This window comes from Uranotaenia lowii, unplaced genomic scaffold (assembly GCF_029784155.1).
Source record: "Uranotaenia lowii strain MFRU-FL unplaced genomic scaffold, ASM2978415v1 HiC_scaffold_681, whole genome shotgun sequence".
NCBI classification, from domain to species: domain Eukaryota; kingdom Metazoa; phylum Arthropoda; class Insecta; order Diptera; family Culicidae; genus Uranotaenia; species Uranotaenia lowii.
The window spans coordinates 1-25000 of record NW_026598624.1 but is presented as its reverse complement, the minus strand read 5'-3'; the positions used below and the strand labels follow the sequence as shown (position 1 = coordinate 25000).

The following is a 25000-nucleotide window of genomic DNA, read 5'->3' as shown; positions in this document are numbered from 1 at the left end:
TCCATCTCCACTTACGTTCAAAAATCGCGATGTCCAGTGCCTTTTGATGACACCGGCGATGAAGTTCCACGTTTGCGATCCAGTTGCCAGGCCACCAAGGGCGGATGATGTTCCGCAGGCAGTAATTAACAAAAACTTGCAGTTTTCGCGTCGTCCCCGCATATGTGCACCAAGTTTCACACCCGTACAAGAATACGGATTTGACGCACTCGCAAACGCCAATCGGGCTTTTCTGATCCGGGTTTCGATGTCCTTCTTGGTACCACCATCAGGCGTAATCTGGCTACCAAGATACTGGAAGCACTCCACTTTCTAACCTGTTGTCCAGCTACCACGAAATTGGAACGAAATAACTTCCATCGACTTGGTCTTTCCGACACTGATTTTGAGACCTGCTGCCTTGGAGCTTTCGGTGAGGTCGTCGAGTTTGCTCTGCGTGTCTTGTTGTGTTTGGGCGAGCAAAATAATATCGTCTGCCAGGTCGAGGTCGTTCAGTTGCTCCATCGTTGAAGGATTCCACGGCAATCCTCGGTTTGGTTTGGTCTACAGTCAATCGATCCAGTCAAGATCTCACCAAGATTACGATGAGAAAAAACAGCGGTGACAAAATACATCCTTGTCTCACTCCAGCAGTTAGCGGGATTGATTCGGACAAGACACCGTCGTGTAAGAGTTTCTACGAAAATACTTCTGGAACCATCGATAGAATACCAAACCGTTTTCGGGATCGTAGCAAAACTCCTTAATGTTTGACACCAATGACTCGATGATGAATTCTGGACCGCTTGCTGGCCGGACGGAGGCTTTTTGTTTATTGAACCGTTCCATCATAGCCATCAAACGAGCGTTTTGTTCGCCATCTGTCGGTTTTGGTCGGCCATTTGACGACTTGGCTCCATGATGATCAAGCAATCTTGAGCTTTTTTCGGTTGGTGGTGCCATTTTTCGTTGATTGAAAACGTACGTTCTTCAATCCTCGTCGCCCAAATGTTGTACTTTCATAAATGAAAAAGTTGTTTTTCAAAAGTAGAGTAGAAAGGCAAAACTGGAATGAAATAAATTTTCACTAGTTGATTTTCCTTAGTGATTAATGGTTGCTATGCTAGTAGGGAAAACACTCGCCTACTAGTCGGGTGGTAATATCTACTTCGAAAAAGGTCGAGTCTTATCTTCACAGCTTCCCGACGCGACACTCCTAGAGTACTCCTCGAGATGGAATTATCTAACTTTCGCAGGCAGCATATCCACGGCATCTGCAAAGTTGTAGATGATTCATTAACTTTGTAGCTTCAACAGTGTGTTCGGACGCCTTCTATTCGATGGTACAGGCGGCGATCCTGCCTTTATTCTTGTTCTTGACTCAGCAACCCTAGAATTTTACCGCACATCGTGTGGGACTTCCTTTATGCTTGAGGCTTCTTTCACGCTACGATACCGACGCGACTCAAGTAGCTCGCCCGGCCGTCTCTAGCCCGAGGGTATCCCTGTACAGTAAAATACTCTTTTCCTACGAGATCCACTGCGGTAAAGAACTTTTCTAATCCTTAAAGCTTCACCAATAGGAAACAGTGTCTACGATACTACCAGGAGATAGTGTGTTCTACCACACATAAAAGAATTCGAAATTAGTACAATTGAGAACCAAAAAAGGTCATTTAAAGTTCTTTGAAAAGCCCATCGAATCGCAACTTTTGCTTATGAAATTTAGAGTTCAGACCCCGGTTGGGTTTTTCGACCAAAAAAGTCACAGTACAAGAAATATTGATTTAAATACATGCTTATGTTTCCATTTCACAGACTTCCGAAAAAGGATACCTTGCCTCGCCAAGTTTGAGTCGTCGTTCAATGTCTCCAAGTCCCCGTCGACTGGAGATGCAGAAGAAAAAGCAGAATTCGCTGGATTCGAATTCACTTACAAAGACGACAGCGCCCGGTGGCAACAACGCGCAGGCTACGGGTTCTCATCACCAGCACACCGTCCACTTTGAATGCGATCGAAACGTTTCGACAACTGCAAACGATATTAAGACTGAGTCGTCTGCCAATCCGGATGACAAAAGCAACAAATACGAAAACATTAGTGACAATGGAAGCGAAATAAGCGACGAAGGTTACCGGAGTCTGGGAGTCATCCAATCGAACAACGGTGCTACCCTAACGCAACAGAAACGGGTGTCTCTCTACAGCCAGGCCTCGAACGAAGATGCAGATTTATGTGGTAAACTGTCAAGTTTTGATTTTGATTATTTCTTAACCAGAACTTACGCTGTTTTTATTTTTTCCAGCGCATCTCGAACAAAATTCTTCGGATATTCAAGTGACGCCAACGGACGACAGTAATTCAAAGATTAACGACGATGATTCGACAACCATTTCTGATGAAGTTACTGCACGTTCAGACGATATCGAAAAGATAGGCGAGCTCACGGATGCTGTAGATTCTGTTCCACAGTCTGATAATCAGTTTGCCAAATCAGGAGTTTTCATAACTGATGACAATATCACAATCGATATTGCCAGCAGCACCGGATTGCGGAAGACTGGTTTTTCAGAGAACTTATATGAAGGGGTTAATCCAAAAAGCACAGCAACTAAAATACCAGCATCTCCAACCCCTACGAGACGTAAAAGCATTGACGGTGGCTCAATGCAACCCCAAGACAAAACTTCGTCTCTGAACCGAAAAATTCCAACCTATCGATCGGTGCGAAAAGCTACCCCAACAAATGATAAAGACAACAAAGATAACACATGGAGTGGCAGGACCACAAAACAACGCCCAGCTCTGACGGCGGATACCTTCGACACCAAAGTCAATAACTCGAACCCGGCATTGTCTCGAAACTCGCCAGCCAGAACATCTCAATATGACAAAAACGGAAGGCGAACTAAGCCCAGTAACTCCGTAAATACTTCTCCCAGTAAATGTATCCAATCGTCTGCTCTTGCGCAACAGCTCATGGAAGCAGCAGCTAGTGCCCAAAATGACTCTCAAATGATAGAAAAAGTTAAGAAATTGCTCTCTAAATACTCCGTCGGGCCACAGCCGTCAACAAATGGGTCAACCAATGAAACTAATGAATATGATGATTTCACCACAGCTTGGGTGAACAACAATGGATTGGTCGATCGGAATATGAGCAGTTCGCCAAAGATGCTCTCGAAACGGAGCTCTTCCGTATCTACCGCTTCAGAAGGCGCCAACTGCAAAGACATACCCTCAGTCATATCGCCACGCCGCGATAAAGGGATGTCCAAAATTCCTGCACCGGTTCGCTCAAACACAGGATTATACTGACACAGACGGAATCGGTCATTGAACGTTGTCGGTGCTAAAGTCTAGCTTCGTTATTGGATTTTCCGCGTATAATTGTTTAAAACTAAAGTAAGTTATGCGTGATTTGTTGACGATGTCGCACAATATATTTGATAAGTACGTTACCAACTGCTCGATCAAGAACTATATCACAGGCTACGGTGTAGTGAGATTTGATAGTAGGTATTTGCAATATTTAGTAGCTTTGGAAAATTGATCTAAAATTATCAAGAAATTCCAAGCATATGTAAAAGTCACTGGAATGTAAAAATTGATTTTAAAAATATAACGTTTGATTTTTAAAAATAAGAAATGTTCATCAGATCGGTTCAAATATGGCTCGAGAATTCACTGGTATTGGTCGAGAATACACTGGAAAAATTGGTAGCTTCTGGCTGGAAGACACACAATTTGTCTAATATTTTATTCGAGACATGAGATAGTTTTGTTTTAAATTTTAAATCAATTGTAAAAAAGCTAACGTTTTGCATTTTATTTCACAGGTTCCAAAATGTTTCCTTCAATCTATCGTTTCACTGTTATTACATACAATCCTAGCTATGCAATAGCTTTGTCTGTTCGTGAGAATAAACTATTTTTTAAATCAATATAAATTTAATGTAAGCATCTGTTATAAACAAAATTGCAATAAATGGTACTGCTGTTAAATCAATTGACATATTCTCTGACATAATCTCAAGCCATCATAGACATCAAAAGTCGAGCGAATTATCCTGCGTGTAAGACTATAAAACACTATTATCATTCTAGAGGTGCTTTTAATTGTTTGTTTTAGAAAAAAAACTCGTTTATGAGTTAATGAAACTATGGTCACGAATCAGGTTGATCGAAAACACAAAAGACAACTGAACGCAGCAGAAAGACTTATACGATAGAAGGAAAATCTAGCATGAAATTTTGAAAACCTTAATTAACAACCTATACTAACTATATACACATAACTCGCTAAAAGTAATATCTTTCCTACTAGATAGAAATTATACTCAGTAACGTTACAGAAATAATAGACACTGTCAATGATTTACAATCTTTAAACTCAGTTCATACGAAAACAAAACATGCAACTGCATCACAGAACGTCCATAGAACAGAAAGGCAAACAGTCATCAATAGTGCAATCTAAACGCGCAATAACAATACAGCCATATTTAGTTTGAATAATATATTTATGAATATCGTGCATGTGCATTGAACCCCAATATTTACTGCAGATAGTGGCCAATAATCATGGGAGAAATAAATCAACTAGCTACTACATAATACGTTTCAGTTTATCAATTTGAACTTGTAATTTTTAATAGAAAAAAAAAAACAAATGCATTGATTTATTTTTCCCAAGTTTGTTGTAAGCATCAAGTTTGTGATTTACAATGAAATGCGTCTTTGAAATGTTTATAGGCCTGCATATAATTGAAGGAAGTTTTAATAAAGAAATTATAACTGGCAATAACTGAATAATTTATGAAAGAAAAAATCCCTTTAATTTTCCCAAATAAAAGTAAGCTATTGTTTTTTCGAAAAAATGGTTATAAGAAAGGTTTGTTCCTACCGTTTAAAAAACTTTACCAAAATCTTGCAAGGTGAAATCGGCTTTAAAAAATGCTAAAAAAAGGTAAACCCCGGCTTGAATTCTAACTTATAAGATAAAATAATGAGAGTAAAATAAGCTTATTGCAATGAGTGCTATTTCGGAAAATGGATGAAACCTCTCATAAGCTACTTTTGATTCCTGAATCCCAAACCAATTAACTGATAGGCAGTGATAGGAATATAACCCTATGAACTAGACAGAAATCGTTCCTTGAGACCACACTTTTCAACAACTTCTCTCAAACTATTGGACTTCGGCGAAGAAAGTTGATATAAAACATTTTGACTCCGGACTCAGATTTAACTTACCGATCTTAACTCTATCGATAACACTAGTTTACAGCATTTTTTAACAAAGTAAACTGAATTTCAAACGTGAAATCAGGCACTGAAATTTTGGAAAAAGAAAAATGTTCTTGTACTTAGATCTTAGATTTAAATACCTCGGACTCGGATCTCGGTATGATGTTTATAAATTTATGAAATAATTCAACGAACCACAGTGTACAGTAGAATTACTAATTTGAGTATTGAAAGAATAAAACATGATAAATCTCACGCGGTACATGCTTAGATTTGTCATTGGTGTATCAGAAAATCAGGTTCTCAATTCAAGCAAGTTCTGAACAAGGCAATGGTTGCCTTGGGCATTAAGCGTGAATTGTTAATGTGTTTTGATCGCTGCTGGCGATTAAAACCCGTGAATTTGATGTTGAGGTATTTGGCTTGGCCTAGAATCTCGATAAAGATAAATACCTATATCATCTTAAGGCCGATTCATGAGTACTTTTTTCTATTTTGAGCATAACTCAAAAACTGCTCAACTGCGAGTTTTTTTAATTCCATTTTCAGAATCAGTGCCCGATTTTACATTCGAAATATTATGGGTTAGTCAAAAAGTTCACGATTTTTTTAATTTTGTAAACAAGTGTAATAATGTTTGCGACCCACATATTTTAGAAAACTCGGTGCTTTCTCAAATTTTATCTATTCAAAAAAATTATTGAAACAGGAACAGGAAATTTTATTTTTTTAATCATTTACATTGGGTTAGAATTTTTTTCCGTTTACAGTTCCACTAAAGTGTTCAGGCGAGATTTAATGCTTATCCCAGGCGTAGGATCTTCCGGGAGTCGGCAATTTAGTAAAGCTAAAATTGATAACGAAAGTGATACTTACTACTTTACCATTATAATTTTTCATAAATGCTATAAATTGTATGTTTTTATGAGATTTTAATATATTGTGTTTTAATTAAGCATATAAATTTTTTTTAAATTTGTAAACGCCGGATGCTATTCTTTCGTATCGTCAAATTAGTCAATGCGATGTATGGTAGATACCGCAAATGTTAGAAAAGGCAATGCAATTTTATTAGTAGTTAAGCATTCCAGAACTTTTCCAACAAATCTGGTACAAATCTGAGTGTTAGGTAATAGGTAAAATATGGCAAGTCTGGGCATTTGATTTTCCTTTATTTCACAACCTAAAATCAATCTTTGTAAATGTAAAAGGCCTTTAATAAACTAGTAGTAAATATTAAAAAAAATTTAAAAAAAAACCTAAAATCGAGACCTGGCTTTTGCCAGGAAAATTAAAAATATCAATTTGCAAAGTAAAAGAAAAACATTTGTAACACTATTTTTATGCCGAAGCATATCAGCAGCGATCAAATCGCTAGTTCATTTTGATGTAATTTGTTCAAAAGTTCCGTCGTTGGACTCAGAAACAAAAATTAGAATTGAATTTTTGTTCAATTTAATTCTTGTTCGATTTCCTGAATAATAAGCTCGGGCGAAAATCAAACTTTTTTTCCAGACTATTAAGGAACATAATTGATCAGAATTCTTCTCATTTTCGGTACCACATGTTATCGAAATAAGGTATAGTCGAAGGTAAGGTGAAACTTGAAATAGGTAGGTATAACATGTTCCAAGGTGGTTCTAGAAATCCATGAAATGTTAGCAAAAATGTTTGTTCATAAGAAATTTCATTTCTAACATTCTAAATCTTTCGGTAGAAAATATAAATTTAAAAAACATTGTAACCGTTACCAGTACAAAAAACAATAATCGAAAGATTTTGCAGTTTGCCGAATAGCATCTGGCGATTTGTAAATACATTTTTGAATTTATGCCTGAATAAATTCTGTTGTTCTAGAAAAATACCTGACTGTTGAATTATTCTTACCTTTTGTCCGCAAGTAATTTCTGGGATGACACATTAATTGGTGGAGCCACTTCTCGTCGAGCATCCCGAATACAATAATGATTTGCCGATAATCTTAAAGAAAAAAAAACAGATTGTCGTTTTGTTTTAAATAACCAGGTAAATACTACTTGTGGTGCGGTCCTTCTGGTAAGTTTGGTGGCGGTTGTGTCCTAGCGGCTATTCCATCCTCCCAACGTAAAGCGTTGTTATGTTTTCGCTAGAATTATATAATCTCAGTAGAGAAATAACTCTATAATAAATACAAGATTGTTAAACTTACGCCCAATAGAAAATTACGGAGCTCTTGCAACATGGGAGAAATGTCCCTGCGAACTATTTTAGACATCGTTGAATATTGCCAAGCAAGTATTTATTGGTTCAGAAGCAATTTACGTGAAAATTTGCGATGCTGCGGCCTTAAAATTTGACTGAAAACAAAAAAAAAAACAATACACGCTTAAAAAATATTTTATAGATTGTTGACATCGACCCGACACGACAAATTTCAAAACACAATAGGTAATTCATGTAATCGAGCAGGCGGATGTAAATCGAACCGAAAACAGACCGAATTCTAACCGCTAGAATTCGAGTGGCGTCATCATTGTTTTGCATTTCGGAAATTTTCACCACATAACACATTTTTACCTTTTTACCCATTCAAGTTTCATTATAGATTTCTTGTGAGTATATTTGGCAAAAAATTCTGCAAAAAAATATTTTGTTTTTGAAAAACGGTCGTTTTTGTGGTTAGTTTCTGCAAAGGCAAGAAGTATAGGTTAAGAGCACCTATGTATCCGTGGTCCAAAAAGCCGCTTTATGATCCCAAATTCCAACCAAAGCGGCGTGTTCGTAAATTGATTTTTTTGGGTGATGTATCAGTCGATCTTTTTTGCCAGATGTCAAGTCACCTAAAGCCCTCCGATCGAAAAATCTAAAAAATCCAAATGAAATCTTGAACGAAATATTTTTTATCAAAGCTTCAATTTTTTCCTTTTTCTTAACAAAAAGAAATGAAATAAACACATTCATAACTTTTCTGCGAATTCAGTTTTGAACAGGTTTGGAGGAACCATTTCGAAATTTCTTATTTTCATTCATGCTCGAATTAATAAATCGTCCTTCTAAATTAGTATATGCGTCCTTCTAAATTTTTATTCGACAAACAGGGTGGGTTTTCTCACATTGCATAACCTGAAACCCAAATTAAAGTTTCACTTGCTTACCGTGAGCCGTCAGTCCACCATCAGCAGGGGTGCCAGGTGGTTTCGTCAAAAATCAGGACAACGCAAAGTTCAAAATCAGGATTTTTCAGGACACCTTTTGATTCATGAAAATAACATGGATTTCTGCTTAGATTGCATAAATAAAGGCGCAATACAGGTGATGTAAACGCCTTGATTTATGCAACAACAGTACGCGTCTTGTTGGCTGGTCGGTAGTTCGTAACGAAAAACACCATTTGAATATCATCTGAACCGAAGATTACCATCTGTTAAATGGGTTTAACTTTTTTATAACCTTCTTATTCGATTTTCTCATAGTTGAACTACAAAATTTGATCAGATTTAAGAGGTTTTATGAAAATCAGGACATTTCAGGGACAAATTTTCAAAAATCAGGACAACTCCAGAGTTTTTGAAAAATCAGGACGGTCTCTCGAAAATCAGGACAAATCCTGATAAATCAGGACACCTGGCACCTCTGACCATCAGTCAGATTCGTTTTTTCGGTCGTCGCGTTTTAGTAGAGATTTTCTGGACGGAAAGCCATATCGGAATTTTCAAACAAATTTCTACCCCGTGAAATTGGCCGTAGCGAATCAATCTGTGGTGTGAAGCGTCGTGTTAAACATCTTTTGCAGAAATCGTGCAGAAGGGAACATCTTATTTCTGGCCTCTGTGTTTAAAAAAGAGGAAAACGCTGCTAGATTTTTTCCCCCTTTCAGCGTCTTTTTTTTCTACGAATAGTTCCGAAAATTTGTGACATTTCTTTTAAGAATCGATTTCTCTTGAAATCGGTGTGTAAGCATCCAAATGAAGGAAAGTTGATTGCAATTAATCTTATTTTTTCCGTTTGTCTGGGAAACTCAAAGTTTCACGTAAAATTGTCTGCCCTTGGTCCAATAAAAGGAAGAGAATAGGACATCGTCGAAGGGTGTTTCCAGATTAGAAGAAAATCTGGTGCTGCTGACTAGTGAAGGACAATTCAAGCAAGCCGTGACACGGGAGTGATAACTTTAGTGTATGAGTGTAGTACGTACATGAGCGGAACGCTACGGAATATCAAAAAGGAAGTAGCGAGCTGAAAAATAGAAGATTGTGAAGATGTACAGTAAAATGAATGGATACCCATCGTCAACATTTAGGTCGAGGTATGTCTAATAGGAAATATCCCCTAGCTTGAGAGCACAATAAAGTGAATGAGCGATGCATTGGAAAAATAAAAAAATAGAAAGGGCCTTGCTAGAAAGGCTCGTGCCCAATGAGATCCTCTTTATGAATGCTCCAAGGATAATTATAATTTACAGGATCGATATAGATTGAATTCGTGCTGATACTTAAGTGCATTCATCGCTGGCATCTCTCAAAAGGACACATTGCATCATTTCATTATTATTTCATCTTATTTTCATAATGTTTTAATAAGGAGTAAGATATCTCATGTTAAGAGATGTTAATGAGCGTGTTAAGAATTATTGGTTGAAATACTGTTAGGTACTTGTTCTACAATTTAAATTTATAAATATCTGTTGATCCCTTCCGTACCCAAAATAAGGTAAATTTGAAAGAATGATCAAGGGGAATTAGGAGGAATGTGAATTTTAAAAAAATGAACCCTGTAACATCTATACCTATAAATATACCGTTTATCAATCATTCTGTAACACAAGTTCTTTGATTTTGCATTCTCTGAATTTATTTTATCAAACTCAAAACAAGGAATAAACGATGTAAATTACCTTAGTACATATTTCAAATTTTTAAAGTGACTCACGTTTACTTAACAGCTAGATGCAGAGATCTCTACGATCCACTTATAAACGTGGAGAGATTTTTGATAGTTTAAGTTTGGGAAGGTAAACCCTGGGGATGCTAGGAATTGCGAGAGACGATTTTGTCCTACACCTCCTATGCTCCTGAAGTTTCCTCCTTCTTAAACCACTAACACTGAAATTCAGGCTCTAGGAATATATTATATTTGCCCAATTTTTAATGGTTGGTTGCAGCATGTTTTTTGAGAATTTTCAAATTAGAATATTTGTCCTATTTTTTTCTTCTATACATTAATCTTTTAAAAAACGTCAAGATTTCGTTGAATTGTTTAAAAAAGGCTCATGTTCATCAATATTTTTTAAAAGCGAACATACTGTTTAACCCTTCAATTCATGTTTTTTTTCTTTATTTTTAACAGTTGGAAACAATGTGCACATTAAGAAAAAAAATTATTGCTATATTTACAATTCCTGCATTACTAGTCTGTAACTTTCGATTATTTATTTTTTTAAATTTGACCTTTACGACCGTTTAGAGCATGATCTACATCATGAGTGGCCAACATTTTCAACAGGCTACCCTCATTTCAGATATGAGATTGCCTGGCAGGCCAAATAAACAATTTGTTCTAGAGCAGTGGTTTTCAAACTTTTTTCCTTCACCGCCCCCTTTTGTTAAATTTTAGAGCTAAACGCCCCCCTGAGCGAATTTTGGAAAAAAATAGAAAGAATGCTAATAGGAATCATTGCAAAACCATAAGCTTTTGAAATTTTATACATAGATTTCAAATTTCCATTTATGGTAATAGTAGACTAAATTTCTTTCACGGGTCTTGGAAATTTTGAATAGGTTCCAAAAACTTGATTACATTATTTTAGTGAAAATCGAATAAATATGTGACGCCTTTCAACACAGATGCTACTTGTTAGAATTTTTTGGCATTTTTTTTATATAATACATTTTTACCATTTTCAGGCATTACCATCCCAACTTTTTGCTTTTTATTACAACCCAAAATAAACTTCCCGAGCAGCTTTTGATGCCTGAATCGATAGCAAACAGTAATCAAAATGAGATAAAATGTCAAAATGATTTTAATAACAATTTAGTATCGCGTTTTTTTCCGATGGCATAACCAGGTTTCATTGTTGCATAAATATATCGAAATATGATGCCAAACCAATACCTAAATAATGCATTGACCAAAACGAAAGCACTGTTTGGTTTAGTTTTTTCCAAGATAACAAAACAAGGCATCATTTAGGATTCATTTATTACGATAGAGTAGAAAAGTGAGAGAAAAATTATAGCATGATTTGGTATTAAATTTTCTGTTATGAAAAAGATTTATTTAGGTGTTTAAAATTAAATCCAACTAAACACAAACAGCTAACATATTCGTTGCTGTCATGATTCGCGCATTTTGACTGTTGATTTTTCGGTGATTGAAAAATAAGGCATCTTTAAGGTATTATGATTAATACAGAAAATCATTTTTTTAAGTGTTGAAATTTAAACATAACGGAAAACCAACTTTGTGTTAATTTCTCTGTTATAGCAAAACTAGGCATCGTTAAGATATCATCGAATCGATAATAAACAATCAAATTCAATCTAAAGATTTTGGTCACACTGAACGATCGATTCGATGAAAAGTGAGACCCAAATTTTGGCATTGTACTACTTCATCCAGGCAAAAGTGATACAACATTTTTCTATCAAGGCATGACATCAAAATTAGGTATTATTTTGTCATAGAAGTCTGCTCGGGTTACAAAACCAGATCAATATACAGATCGTATACGAAATCTTTCACAAAAAATCTATCTGTGATTGTGATTTACAGAGACAGAAACTTGCTTACTAACCACTTTGAAAATCACTATTCTAGAGTATTGAAAGAAAACAAATATGTAATAACAGATTTTAAAAAATAAAAAAAAATTGTCTATGTCACATTAGACTGAGTCGATTTGGGGTCATTTTTGAATTTCTCAAACCCTGGGGTCTCAAAAGCTTCGTTTTGGTCCAAAACTCATCCATGATTTTTTGCAGAATTTTTAAGTAACGTTTACATGAGTAAATTTTAACATTTAGGTTTGTATGAGATAATTGAATATTTTGTACTGAAAATTCAACATCATTTTTGTTTCTTCTGTGGAACCGAGTCAGCTGATGTTTTTTGTGCCAATTTATAAAAGTACTAGCTGACCCGGTAAATTTCGTTTTTCCTTCTTATGTAATCGTAATATATGTTTGATTTCATCTACACGTCCTTAACTTCATCGTGCTCGCGAATCGATTCTGATGGAAATCGTAACAAATAAAGTTGAATTTGTATTGGGACCACCTTCCATAAAAAGTGAGATTCTTTAAACTATTATACAAACAATCTCTGACCCAAAAAACCCTCGGATACCTAATTTCACTTCATTCCGACCGACCATTTATACGTGATGTTGTTGTTACAAAGAAAACGCCTCCATTTCTATACATAAGAAGATGTGAAGCGATAATTTTATATGGGGACCCCGCTTTCATAAAAAGTGAGATTCTTAAAACTATTATACAAACCATCTCTGACCCAAAAAACCCTCGAATACCAAATTTCACATCATTCCGACCATCCGTTTATACGTGATGTTGTTACAAAGAAAACGCCTCCATTTTTATATATAAGATTTGAAGAAGGAATGATTTTGTATGGGGACCCCCCTTCAATAAAAAGTGAGATTCTTGAAACTATTATACAAACAAACTCTGGCCCGAAAAACCCTCGAATACCAAATTTCACTTCATTACGATCGACAAGTCATACGTGATGGTGTCACAAAGAAAACGCCTCCATTTTTATATATAAGAAGAAAGATGTGAAGAAGAGATAATTTTGTATGGGGACCCTCCTTTCATAAAAAGTGAGATTCTTGAAACTATTATATAAACCATCTCTGGCCCAAAAAAACCCTCGGATACCAAATTTCACTTCATTCCGACCGACCATTCATACGTGATGATGTTACAAAGAAAACGCCTCCATTTTTATAGTGAGATATGGTATCCGAGGGTTTTTCGGTCCAGAGATGGTTTGTATAATAATTTCGAGAATCTCACTTTTTATTGAAGGGAGGTCCCCATACAAAATTATTTCTTTTCTACATCTTATATATATAAAAACTAGCTGACCCGGTAAACTTCGTTTTACCTTCTAAAGTATAAATCGTAATAAATGTTTAATTTTATCTATACGTCCTTAACTGCATCGTGCTCGCGAATAGATTCTTATGGAAATCGTAACAAATAAAGTTGAATTTGTATTGGGACCACCATCCATAAAAAGTGAGATCCTTGAAACTATTATACAAACCATCTCTGACCCAAAAACCCTCGGATACCAAATTTCACTTCATTACGACCGACCATTCATACGTGATGTTGTTACAAAGAAAATGCCTCCATTTTTATACATAAGATATATAAAAATGAAGGCGTTTTCTTTGTAACATCATCACGTATGAATGGTCGGTCGAAATGAAGTGAAATTTGGTATCCGAGGGTTTTTCGGTCCAGAGATGGTTTGTATAATAATTTCAAGAATCTCACTTTTTATGGAAGGGGGATCCCCATACAAAATTATCTCATTTTTTTCTTATATATATAAATGGAGGCGTTTTCTTTGTAACATCATCACGTATGAATGGTCGGTCGGAATGAAGTGAAATTTGGTATCCGAGGGTTTTATGGGCCAGAGATGGTTTATATAATAGTTTCAAGAATCTCACTTTTTATGAAAGGAGGGTCCCCATACAAAATTATCTCTTCTTCACATCTTTCTTCTTATATATGGCCTGGCTTCGACCAGACCGAACTGAACGCCATGAGAAAAATTTTAAACAGCATTATTTAGAACTCATGTTATTTTTATGTGAAACAAAAAAAACTGAAATAATTCACTGGGATGTGTTTCTTGGATTGTAAACTATTGATTCCGGTCGTTAAGTTTTTCGGATTTCATCTAGAATTGAAAATATTTGTACAATAAACTCAAATGACTCTAAAAACTGCTGATGGCGTTCAGTTCGGTCTGGTCGAATCCCGACCATATAAAAATGGAGGCGTTTTCTTTGTAACAACATCACGTATGAATGGTCGATCGTAATGAAGTGAAATTTGGTATCCGAGGGTTTTTCGGGCCAGAGTTTGTTTGTATAATAGTTTCAAGAATGTCACTTTTTATTGAAGGGGGGTCCCCATACAAAATCATCCCTTCTTCAAATCTTATATATAAAAATGGAGGCGTTTTCTTTGTAACAACATCACCTATAAACGGATGGTCGGAATGATGTGAAATTTGGTATTCGAGGGTTTTTTGGGTCAGAGATGGTTTGTATAATAGTTTCAAGAATCTCACTTTTTATGAAAGCGGGGTCCCCATATAAAATTATCGCTTCACATCTTCTTATGTATAGAAATGGAGGCGTTTTCTTTGTAACAACATCACGTATAAATGGTCGGTCGGAATGAAGTGAAATTAGGTATCCGAGGGTTTTTTGGGTCAGAGATTGTTTGTATAATAGTTTAAAGAATCTCACTTTTTATGGAAGGTGGTCCCAATACAAATTCAACTTTATTTGTTACGATTTCCATCAGAATCGATTCGCGAGCACGATGAAGTTAAGGCTGTGTAGATGAAATCAAACATATATTACGATTACATAAGAAGGTAAAACGAAGTTTACCGGGTCAGCTAGTCTTATATATAAAAATGGAGGCATTTTCTTTGTAACAACATCACGTATGAATGGTCGGTCGAAATGAAGTGAAATTTGGTACCCGAGGATTTTTTGGGTCAGAGATGGTTTGTATAATAGTTTCAAGAATCTCACTTTTTATGAAAGGGGGGTCCCCATACAAAATGTTGAGTTCGCAGTTCGAACTCCGTTTTGAACCATCGCAAGGAGAAAAAAGGGTACTTAACTTTAAGTTCATAGAATCGAACTATGTTTTGAACCTCGGTCGTACTTAATTTTGAGTTAAAATAAAGGAGCGTGCGAGGGTTTTTTGGGTCAGAGATGGTTTGTATAATAGTTTCGAGAATCTCACTTTTTATGAAAGGGGGGTCCCCATACAAAGTTATCTCTTCTTCACATCTTATATATAAAAATGGAGGCATTTTCTTTGTAACAACATCACGTATGAATGGTCGGTCGTAATGAAGTGAAATTTGGTATCCGAGGGTTTTTTGGGTCAGAGATGGTTTGTATAATAGTTTCGGGAATCTCACTTTTTATGAAAGGGGGGTCCTCATACAAAGTTATCTCTTCTTCACATCTTCTTATATATAAAAATGGAGGCGTTTTCTTTGTAACAACATCACGTATGAATGGTCGGTCGTAATGAAGTGAAATTTGGTATCCGAGGGTTTTTTGGGTCAGAGATGGTTTGTATAATAGTTTCAAGGATCTCACTTTTTATGGATGGTGGTCCCAATACAAATTCAACTTTATTTGTTACGATTTCCATAAGAATCTATTCGCGAGCACGATGCAGTTAAGGACGTATAGATAAAATTAAACATTTATTACGATTTATACTTTAGAAGGTAAAACGAAGTTTACCGGGTCAGCTAGTTTTTATATATATAAGATGTGGAAAAGAAATAATTTTGTATGGGGACCCCCCTTCAATAAAAAGTGAGATTCTCGAAATTATTATACAAACCATCTCTGGACCGAAAAACCCTCGGATACCATATCTCACTTAATTCCGACCGTCCATTCATACGTGATGTTGTTACAAAGAAAATGCCTCCATTTTTATATACAAGATAAACGCTTTTTTTAATTTTCTTTAAAAAGTCAGGAAAATTTATTATAAATTTTGAAAAACTGTAGAATTTCATTATTTTTGATCATTACATCAAAATTATTTTCCTTAATTGAATTAAACATAATAAAAAAAAATAAAATCAGTTCTTTCCTTTCAAGTTGATTCACCAGTTCGTCAGTTTTCATTGATTGATTTAATTTAAAATTGATTCATGTTTGAACTCCTCATCTTCATTCCACCAAAAAGGGGGGGAAATATAGACAAAATCTGAAAAATCGAGTTCTGGATGCCAAAATTTTCCATAGGCATCAAAATGTTGTCTTTTAAGTTAAAAATTAAAAAGTTTTCAATTGGGTAAGACGTTTTAAAGAAACAAATTCGTTCTTTAATGTTATCTGTTCGTTTTCATCTAGATAATATGTTAAAATTTATAAAGAGTTTATTCACCGTTAGTTATTAAAAAAAATGAATTGAATAAATATTGAAAATGAGCATGTTCTCATGGAATAAATTTTCATTTTCATAATCTTGAAACGTTCTTACCAAAAGAACATAATTTTTACAAACAAAGTCGAGAAATGAAATTATCATTTTAAATTTCATATAAACTTACCAAGTTTTATAGTCAAACAAATAAAAAAAAAAATTAAACATTTTTCAAAAATTTGCCTCTCTACTCTAATCTGATTTTTTGGGTTCCAAAAGCATAATCTTGGAAGCCTAAAAATTTGAATTTGTGAATGATTTTCTAATGAAAAGTTAAAAAATGATTAGAACAAGTAAATTTTAATGTATAGTATAATGTTAGCTAATTTAGTATTTACTGGCTTCTTGGTGTTCTAACTTAGTGACTAATGATGGATTCTTTTTCCAGTTTTTATGTGCCTTCTGCTTTTTATTTCTTAAATGCACAAGCTCTTTCGAGAACCATGGCGGATTTTTGTTATTATTTGTTCGTCGCTTTAATTTTGTTGGAACGTAATCATTGAGAATATTACCAAGAATTTTGTAAAAAATCTCCACTTGATTGTCTGTTGAGCTTTCAGCTCGGAATATTGTTTGCCAAACAACAACCTGTAATTTTGTTTTAATCATATTATAGTTAGCATGAAAAAAGTCAAAAGTCTCTATAAACTCATAATCTTGTAAACGTTTTTGATCGGGACAAATGATTGAGAATTCGATAGCAGTGTGGAAGACCTCGTTTTTCCAAATTGGGTCTGAAGCTTCTACAACACAAAAATCATCAGTCATATTTGAAAATAATAAGTCCAGATATCGATTACAGGCATTTTTTACATGATTTATTTGATTGAGACACAAAGAAGCCAGATTATCGAAAAGAATTTTCAGTGTTTCATTATCACCACAGATCGGCAAGAGAATGCTTTCATTCTCTTCATCAATTAAAAATTGGAGACTTGATTGGTTAAAATCGCCATAAAGGTGAATTTTAAATTCGGGCTCAAAATTTGCGAACATTTCGGTAATGTCAGACAGAAACTTTTGAAAATATTCTTTAGTGCTTTCAATATTTCAAATTCCTTATTTTTAATTTTATCACTTTCGTGTTTGGTTATTCAAGAAATTACCCTTTTCTTAATCTGTACTTTGTCAATGATTATAAATTAACATCTTGTATTTTAAATATATAAAGTTATTATTGTAATCTCCAATCAATCATGATCGTATGTAGCCTTTTATTTTGATAACTGGATGAATTTGAATATTCTATTCTATTTTTATTTATATAAAGAGGACTTTAACTTTCGTGCTCATTCACCCTCTGAATTTGAATATAACAAAGAATTTTATCTCTAATTTTGATCCCTGGCTCTCTTGAAATAATTTTATCAAATTGAATTCAATCATCATTTATGTGTTTTGAATAAATTCTTTTTCCTTATCGAAAATTCACATTTTTATTCCTTCCTTCCATAGGTATTTATAATTAACTCTTCAATTGAAAATAAAGAAACGAAATGTAATTTAAAATGAATAATTTTTAACAAATCTAATCATTTAGGTAAAAAAAATTAATCATGGCTAATTTCTGACCTGATCTGAAATATATTTTAGAATTCGAATTTAATTTTTTTTTTCAAATCTGGTGATATTTATATTTTATCTATTTTTTTCTGTGCACTGATGTTCATGCTAAAAGTTTAAAGCTCTGGTTTAATTTGAATTTTTTCTACGCATTCGTTTTCTGGTTTCACTTAAACCTTCGCGTTCAGGATAAGGATCATTATTTAATTTATAAATTACCTGAACTGGTCGGGATTGGACCAGACCGAACTGAACGCCATAAACTTGGTTTTGAGACAATCGAGTTCAAATTTATCAGCCCTACCATTCAATTAAAATTGGATTCATAGAAGATGATTGCATTCAATTCAATTTTAACAAATGCGAACGATCTGAAACATAAAGTTTTTAATCACGGGAAAGTTTTTTTATCATATAATTTATCAGATATATGTAAGTTCTGGAACTGTTTAGAATCGAAAAATTCAACACACATAAGATTATTTCGCACAAAATCAGTTTTCATGACCAAAACATGCTTTTCAACTTAACCTCTAAAGTGGCTCTCAGTTCACTTTGGTGCACGCATTTTTGCCATTTCAACTGTCTGTAACATTGAAATTTTCTAAGAAAATCATAAAAAAATGGAAAAATGTTCTGATTTTTATTGAATTGGTATAGATTATCATGTCTCGCATCCGCTGCAATAGATAACGTTTTTTTCCAAATTTGCGTTCAGTTTGGTCTGGTCAAATCCCGACCAACTAGCATTGATTTGAAACTATGTTCTTATCTTTTTTCCTTTCTGTTTGTGAATTTGTGTTAAGGTCATGAGTAAAAAATGGTTTAGAAATCAATTTCCCTATTTTTGGTGCTTTTTTGGTATTGTTATTATTTCTAGCTAAAATTGAATTTCGAAACCCCCCCATGAACGGGTCCTTCGCGCGGGCCTTTCCTGGTGAAATCGAAGCGTTTAGAAGTAAACAGGTTGATTTATGTTAGAGTTCAAATTTTTTCCTTAGTAAATGTATAGTTTTTGCGTAGTTTTTCTTGTAGTTTGAGGTAATTTTTTTTTAAATAGAGAAATTTTCCAAGAGTAATCCAGCCCAGGAGAAAAGGCTAGAAACCCTATTAAATGGTAAAGTTTGAAGGAAAAAATAAAAGGGGAATAGTGCTAGGGCCTAGGGTATTGAATTAAGGCAAAATTTCAGTTGTTTTTGTAGTTAAAATTTTATAAGTAATGTTAAAAAATCTAGCCCCTTAATTTTTGCAGCATGATTGTCCATCTTCCGATTTTAATTGTTGTTGGGCCTTAACACATTAAGCATCGCGATGTCGTTTTGTTTTGGGCCGCGAAGAAATCTCACAGAAATTCAGAAGATGTTTTGTATCCTTTATGACTGATGACTGAGACTGATCAATGTTACCCCGAAGCATCAAATTCTAAACGGAGACGAAATCGATTTTTAAATCAAATTTAAACTAGTCGAGAGGTTTTATTTAAAGTAGTCTAAGTAGTAAAGACGAGAGGTTTTATTTAAAGTAGTCTACTAAATTTCTGCAACCATGTTCTACGTTCATAGGAGTCCAGTACGGGTTTTAAAAATATTAAATATGCCACATTTCCCTTAACAGAAAAAAATATCGAAAAATAATATTCTCAAGAATCCATCGAACTCGATAACCCTCTGAAGCGTCCCAACTAAATGACTCTAATTCTTACTTCGAACTCCGAGTCTTAGTAATATCACACAACCTTGGTAGGTTGCCTTTCGGCGTAAAACAATTATGAAACTCTCATGGTTTCATAAAAATGCTATCGAGCATTGCATCTTTTAAATATTCTCCAATCATCTTAAACATATTCACATTTTTCTCGTTAGTTAATACATAACTTCATCGAAACCAATTCATTAGAATTTAATTCCGGGGCATAAATACGAACAGTTTATCCGACGTTTTTCGTTTCCAATCAAATTAGTATCAAACTGCGGGCATCAACTTCAGATTGTCGCACTGTGTTATTATTTTATTGATTCCATCTCCCAAATCTTCTTCTGCATCGATGTCAATATTCTGTTCTAATCCAACGTTCTTTTTTCTTTTCTTCTTTTTTTTCGTTGTAACTTTGTGATGTCATTCTAGTGGCGGACGATTATGGGGAATGTCACACTCTCTCCCATCTGGAATGGTATGAATTTCTGTGGATCCAATCTACAGTTTAGAGTTTGGGCTGATACTGGCTAAAGGAGTTGTATATAAAAACCACACTGGAGTTAATTGTACATTCAATCAAACAGGAAATTGGTTCTTGAATGCTACCGAGAAAGCGCTTAATTCGTGATCATTATCAAGCTAGGCAGGGAATAATGAAGGAGATGAATTAAAGTTTTTGAAAATTACATGATTGATAGGATTTCAATTTTCGTTGCCTCGTTTCAGGCATTTTACTATATGTGTCTTTTTTAGATCGCACGGGTTTCGTTTGATTGATCTCTCGTGCGCTCAGAATAATTATCTATAGGTAGAGCTTGCATACCATTCTCGCTTCTCATCTATTTCGCATCGCTGCTCTCAGGATTCTGCAAGGCTAAACAAATAAAAAATCAATGCTTTTTAAATCAGACCTCGAGCAAGCACTACTGCTGTTACACATAGGATAGCTCACGCACTGCCAAAAAATCAGCCTGTTAGCTTAGGAAGGGATGGGGTTGGCTAAATTATATACTGTGTCCGCCAAGAACGTGGCTTTGAATGACGCACCGGGTATGTGTTTTCTGGTCCGCATTGGAAGATATTCTACAGGGATTATATGCTTAGCGTCGTGCTGTCTGGAAAAGTATCATTATAAGCATCATCAGAGAGTAAGTTTTCGGCTCGCGTACAATTATTGAGATAGTTACGTATTCCCATACCGAGTAGCTGATTGATGGCAAAACTTAAAATTATTACGTATGCAAGCATCCAATGTAAATCAGGCATCCATTTTATGGCACTTTACATGTTTCCATTCTATAAAAAAAATCCATTTAATACGTACAGCTTTATTTTACTCGTTTTGATTTTAGTTGTTTTTTCACTTAGATTCAAATTTACTTTAATTACATTCCAATTAAATATGTCTTCTTACAATAACAACAACAAAGACACTACACAACTTATTATGCGTTGGAAATGTTTCATGTTTCAATTAGATTATTTTTCAAATATCAGTGAAAAGTTTTCTGTTAGGTTGTTTTGAGGCAAGCTGAAATATTTTTTTCAACATTGTAGCAAAACAACTCAAGAGACACATGGTAAAACTTTATCAATATGTAACTGTAGTTTTCTTCGCTGTCTCTCGAACAAGTTTTTTGTATATATGTTCGATTTTTGAGTATCAGTTAGAAGCTGGATAGTTTTATACACTGATAATAAAAAAAAAATTGAGATCGTCACTGTTTTGCGTTATCGTAGCATTCGAACCAATTTCAATCAAACCAGACAGGTATAAATATGCATGGAATAAAAGGAATGTTGGCTTAATGAAATTATGTTGATATATTTTTTTCTATGTTCCTTTTATTTACAGTATAACGATTATATACACGGATTTTATTACACATTTTGAATTTCCTTCCTCTTTCTCTCTGTCTTATTGTGTCTTATTTTCATTTATTGGCAAATATTTTTTTCCAACTGATGCATACACACAAATTTTTAGAACACAAAACACAAATAAGTCATATATACTGAACAAATGGCAGGAAAATGTGTATTGAAATTGATTTAGCCAGTATCCGTCTTGACTCTACGCCCAATGTTAAATTGTCAAGTTCAAATCGTTTGAAATTTTTTAGTCCAATTATGCATACGGCCAGGATTCTGACTTTTCATACTCGTCACGGACGCGAATGTATGACATGCCGATGAGCAGCACATTCGGAAACGCACCTCCTCAGCATACATCGTCTTCGAGTACAAGTTCGTTGTCTGGGATGAACTTCGGAACCGGTAGTAGTAATTATTCTGGCACAAACTTGATTGTCAATTATATACCGCAGGATATGGCAGAAGGAGAACTATACTCGATGTTTTCTGCGATGGGCGCAATCGAAACATGTCGTATCATGAGAGATGTGAAGGTAAGTGTACTTGTACTTGTAACTTCAGGACAAAGTAATGTAATGCATGCACTAATTACTGCGACTAATGTAATAAGAGAATATAATGTAATTTTTAAATATTAAGCTCATCTCACAATGATTTATTACCACGATACAAAAGATACTTGATCCATTATCCTGTTTAGCTTATTGATGGCCGTGCTTACCGGAATCTGAAATCTTGAGAGCTAAAACAGAAAGTTTTTGGTTCAATTATCCCTTTTTCATCGCATCCATCCCCTCGTTTAAAAATATAAACAAACTTATCATTTGTTCAATTTATACAACAGAAAAATCAACCTATCAACTTTTTTTTAATCTGGTCTAGGAATATAAAAAACACTTTACAGAGTACTCTAAGCGTCCTACAGATCAACGTAATGCGACTTTTTATATGGTAAGTTGGTAACCCAAGTGGTGAATCCATTTTACGAATTGCATTCCAAGGCACGGCGAGCCACCACGTTTCCCGATTTTGCTACTCTGGCTCATGATACAATGCTACAAGTAACATTGTACCCCTACGCCATAAAGTCCACCTGGGGCCTCTGGCCTTTGTTCCCACCTCGAATTGTTTAATTAAAACTTTATCTTTAGTAGTGGGAGGTCGTTTCGCGTTAAAGCGCTCCAAGGCAATACTCGTTTCCGAATCCACTCTTAGCAATGACCTTATTTCAACACGACTCGATGCACAACCTCTGAAGAGTTAAGACCCGACATCTCATCGTGTTAAAAGTGGTCCACATTCTAGGGGAACTACTAGCTTTGCGAATCCAGTCCAGGAAGTCCAGAAACACAAAACGAGTTGTCGACGACACTTTCTCTGTTCACACACGCGAGTCAGGAGACAAGGCCCCCTGAACCACGTGTAAACTCAGACTTCTCCGAACCCTCTAGTGTTGACTAAAGTCACCACTCAGCACAACTACCCAATTTGCAAGTCAAGGGGGGAGGGGGGGGGGGGTTCACGGACCCGAAGCGCACACACGATTCGAGCGCATCAATTCCCGAAACGCATGTCGAACCCTCCGGCACAACACTGTGCCTCGCCTGACACCTCTTGTGCCTGACACATCTCTGTGTTGTGACATGTGATAGTCACCACTTTGCGCATCTTTTCATTTAACGAGTCGAGTCTAGGAGGTCCCGAAATGCAAAACGAGTTGGCGATCGCACTCCCTCCGGTCACATCCGCAGTTCAGGGACATGACCCCCCGATTGCGTGTTGGACCCTCGCTCTCACACCCGAGTATTGGTACCTAAATACCCAGATGTACCTCTTTTTCCGGGAAAATTTGGCAGATCTATCGACGGCCTCTAGTGGGTTTCCTGATAGTTCCCTTAGCCGTACATCCGATTGCATCCGATTTGCAGACACTTTTCCGCCCTGAACCACGAGGAGGTGTAACAATGTAAAAGTAACAATGCTGAAAAAAAGTTTGAAGGCGTATTTTCCTGTTGTATAGATCAGATTTATGAGAAGTTTTTAAAAAAAATGTAAATTTAGTCATATGTTGGTGTGTGGTGTATCTGTTCAAAAGTCCGGACAAAAAAATATAATCTAAGGCCGCGTTTTCACAAAACTCATTATTCATGTATACGTATTGATGCATTCATCTTTAAAATTTTATACGTAAAATACACACTTTTGAAGTTAATTTTGAGTTTAAAAATATCAGAATATTTTTTTAAAACTGATGTGAACTTGTTTTTTCACTCATAGAAGTTTTAAAACACTATATTCAATGATTCTCAAAAAGTAATTTAAGTGCAATTGTTGCATACATCAATAGAAAAAGCCCCTAGATGTAGACTTTTGATGTCTGTATAACAGTTGAAGGCTCTGCTGGAGCTTTCAAATGAGCTGTCAAATATGGCAAACAATATGCTTCTCTTTCCACCATATATGAATTTAGGTTAGGGAGACAAAGGCAGACAATAGCTCGAACTGCTCGATTTTTCGACTGTTATAATGTGCGCAACATTTTATTTATGCACGCATCAATTAGAAATTTTGTGAAAACGAGGCCTAAGTCGTACATACATACAAACTTGTGCACATAATATAGACACTAATTTCTTTTCTTAGGACTCTAACCTATCCGTGGTAAAGCTCTAATAATCATTCTTTATATTTTAGACTGGCTATAGCTTTGGCTTTGGTTTCGTTAATTTTTTGAACGAAGAAGCAGCACAGCGAGCTATAAGGTGTCTTAATGGTTACACGGTTCGAGGCAAGAGATTAAAAGTGTCCTTCGCAAGGCCACAAAGCGATGCGTTGAAGGAAACCAACTTATACATAACAAATCTTCCGAGAACCATCACTGAAGACCAGTTAGATATTATTTTCGGTAAATATGGTCTCATCGTTCAGAAAAATATCTTGAGAGATAAGTTAACTGGCCACCCACGAGGAGTAGCATTTGTAAGGTGAGTGAGGGTTAATAAATTCTCTGAGGTTGATGGCAATTTGGCAACATGCTTGAACATAACAACTACCGTACTACTTATTTTCAGGTACAACAAACGAGAGGAAGCTCAAGAAGCGATATCGGCTTTAAACAACGTCATACCACAGGGTGGTACACAACCGTTGAATGTTAGAGTGGCAGAAGATCATGGTCGTGCGAAAGCAGCCCTATTTGTCCCGTCGTACAACTCTATTGTTCACAATAACCGAGGTAGAGTACGAGTGCGCAATAATCCATATTAATTTGATAAATCATATACATAGCATACGCTTCTGCATCTTTCTGTATTCATTATCAGTGTATTATAATGAATTAGTGTTTGGTTGCGTAGATATTTTTGAGTTTTTGAAATTTATTTCTCAAAATCAGACAAGTTTACTTAAAAGTTTATTTGAT

General features: G+C 35.2%; 3 protein-coding genes across 4 annotated transcripts; 2 read left to right on the top strand and 1 right to left on the bottom strand.

The window, feature by feature from the left end:
• Positions 1–1779: 1779 nt before the first annotated feature.
• Positions 1780–4780, top strand: LOC129760614 (GAS2-like protein pickled eggs; the record flags this gene model as incomplete). Its single annotated transcript, XM_055758273.1, has 2 exons — positions 1780–2218; positions 2286–4780. Coding segments are annotated over 2 exons (1452 nt in total), but the record flags the coding sequence as incomplete, so codon positions are not given.
• A 1147-nt stretch (positions 4781–5927) lies between these two features.
• LOC129760615 (NADH dehydrogenase [ubiquinone] 1 alpha subcomplex subunit 7-like) lies at positions 5928–7597 on the bottom strand. The gene is made up of 4 exons (XM_055758274.1): positions 7419–7597; positions 7267–7355; positions 7118–7210; positions 5928–6077 (listed from the first exon to the last, which is right to left on the bottom strand). Exons 1-4 carry the CDS (start codon positions 7482–7484, stop codon positions 6026–6028), a joined length of 300 nt encoding a protein of 99 aa, XP_055614249.1. The 5' UTR covers positions 7485–7597; the 3' UTR covers positions 5928–6025.
• A 1254-nt stretch (positions 7598–8851) lies between these two features.
• On the top strand, positions 8852–25000 carry LOC129760613 (protein sex-lethal). 2 transcript variants are annotated; one of them, XM_055758272.1, is made up of 5 exons: positions 8852–9512; positions 20134–20179; positions 21849–22112; positions 24274–24563; positions 24651–25000. In XM_055758272.1, exons 1-5 carry the CDS (start codon positions 9466–9468, stop codon positions 24844–24846), a joined length of 843 nt encoding a protein of 280 aa, XP_055614247.1. In that variant the 5' UTR covers positions 8852–9465; the 3' UTR covers positions 24847–25000. The 2 variants fall into 2 exon arrangements, with proteins under 2 accessions (XP_055614247.1, XP_055614245.1); XM_055758270.1 differs by having other exon boundaries at positions 21828–22112.

Excerpts from the sequence above, each read along its gene's own strand:
- LOC129760615 (XM_055758274.1), bottom strand. The coding sequence starts at position 7,484 with ATGTCTAAAATAGTTCGCAGGGACATTTCTCCCATGTTGCAAGAGCTC. Across the intron at positions 7,356-7,418 it reads TCCGTAATTTTCTATTGGGC|CGAAAACATAACAACGCTTT; the intron begins GTAAGTTTAACA and ends ATATAATTCTAG. Across the intron at positions 7,211-7,266 it reads CCAGAAGGACCGCACCACAA|ATTATCGGCAAATCATTATT; the intron begins GTAGTATTTACC and ends TTTTTCTTTAAG.
- LOC129760613 (XM_055758270.1), top strand. The coding sequence starts at position 9,466 with ATGTACAGTAAAATGAATGGATACCCATCGTCAACATTTAGGTCGAG. Across the intron at positions 9,513-20,133 it reads TCGTCAACATTTAGGTCGAG|TGGCGGACGATTATGGGGAA; the intron begins GTATGTCTAATA and ends ATGTCATTCTAG. Across the intron at positions 24,564-24,650 it reads CGAGGAGTAGCATTTGTAAG|GTACAACAAACGAGAGGAAG; the intron begins GTGAGTGAGGGT and ends ACTTATTTTCAG.